This window comes from Trypanosoma equiperdum (assembly GCF_001457755.1).
Source record: "Trypanosoma equiperdum strain OVI genome assembly, contig: ctg_1948, whole genome shotgun sequence".
NCBI classification, from domain to species: Eukaryota; Euglenozoa; class Kinetoplastea; order Trypanosomatida; family Trypanosomatidae; genus Trypanosoma; species Trypanosoma equiperdum.
The window spans coordinates 1-942 of record NW_027124002.1 but is presented as its reverse complement, the minus strand read 5'-3'; the positions used below and the strand labels follow the sequence as shown (position 1 = coordinate 942).

The 942-nt window shown below is 33.1% G+C and overlaps 1 pseudogene across 1 annotated transcript; it reads right to left on the bottom strand.

Annotated features, from left to right (window-relative positions):
• Positions 1-90: 90 nt before the first annotated feature.
• TEOVI_000788200:pseudogene lies at positions 91-581 on the bottom strand (annotated as a pseudogene). The gene is given in 3 exon segments: positions 91-114; positions 116-319; positions 321-581. Coding segments are annotated over 3 exon segments (489 nt in total).
• Between the last annotated feature and the right edge of the window lie 361 nt (positions 582-942).

Sequence of the window (942 nt, the reverse complement as noted above, 5' to 3'; positions counted from 1 at the left end):
ATCTCTGTCCAACAGCTTCCTCCCGTGTAACAGTCTAAAATAGAAAAGGTTTGTAAATACTTTTATCAGACCACTTTTCCCCACTTCCCTTTAGTGATTCTTCAAATGCATATTCAAATTTCCTAAGTTCCCATAGTCTTGCCATTAAACCATCACCATTAAGATAAGGTTTGCCACTGGGAGATGACTTTAGTAAATGGGGTAATTTTTTATCCTCTTCTTCTCTGCGACCAACATTTAAAAAACAGTAGCATTTCTCTATATTCTCTTTCTGAATATCCTCTTCACAAAATTTGTCCTTACTGTAGGGTGCCTTTTTACACAAAATATTCCACAGCATTATCATATTTATCACATTCGGAAATTATAACATCAGACCCATACAAGTGAATTACAATATCCTCATCACTTTTTTTCTGATTTTCTAATAATTCCATAACCCATCTAGGTCTTTTGAAATAGGTATACAAACCTCCCATCGAAATTGTAATAATTTCAACATTGCTTAGTTTGGCACTCAATAGCGGTCTACACTATCCTTGAGGTGCATGAGTTTGAACAAAAATCACAAACGCTTTAGGCTCCTTAGGATCATTATCTGACATATTTGTTATGTTATTTGCTTTATCTGGAAGAGATACAGCGCTTAAACCTACTAAAAGTATTAGAAATTGCAGCATTAAAGTTCTCAAATGCAAAATTTTATACTCTAATCTACCTTAATAATTTTATATGGTTATAAGAAAATCATAGAAACGTTAAGAAAAAAGTCATTTTTACAACTAAAGCGTTTAGCTGATGAAACCTTGTTTACTTATTAATGCGATTTACTGATATGTTTATGATATGGGTGCTTATTGGTGCATACTCAGTGTTTTTAAATGTTATTTCAGCTCCCAGTTGTAGTTTCTGTTTGAGAAGTTAGCATCAGCTGCACCTACT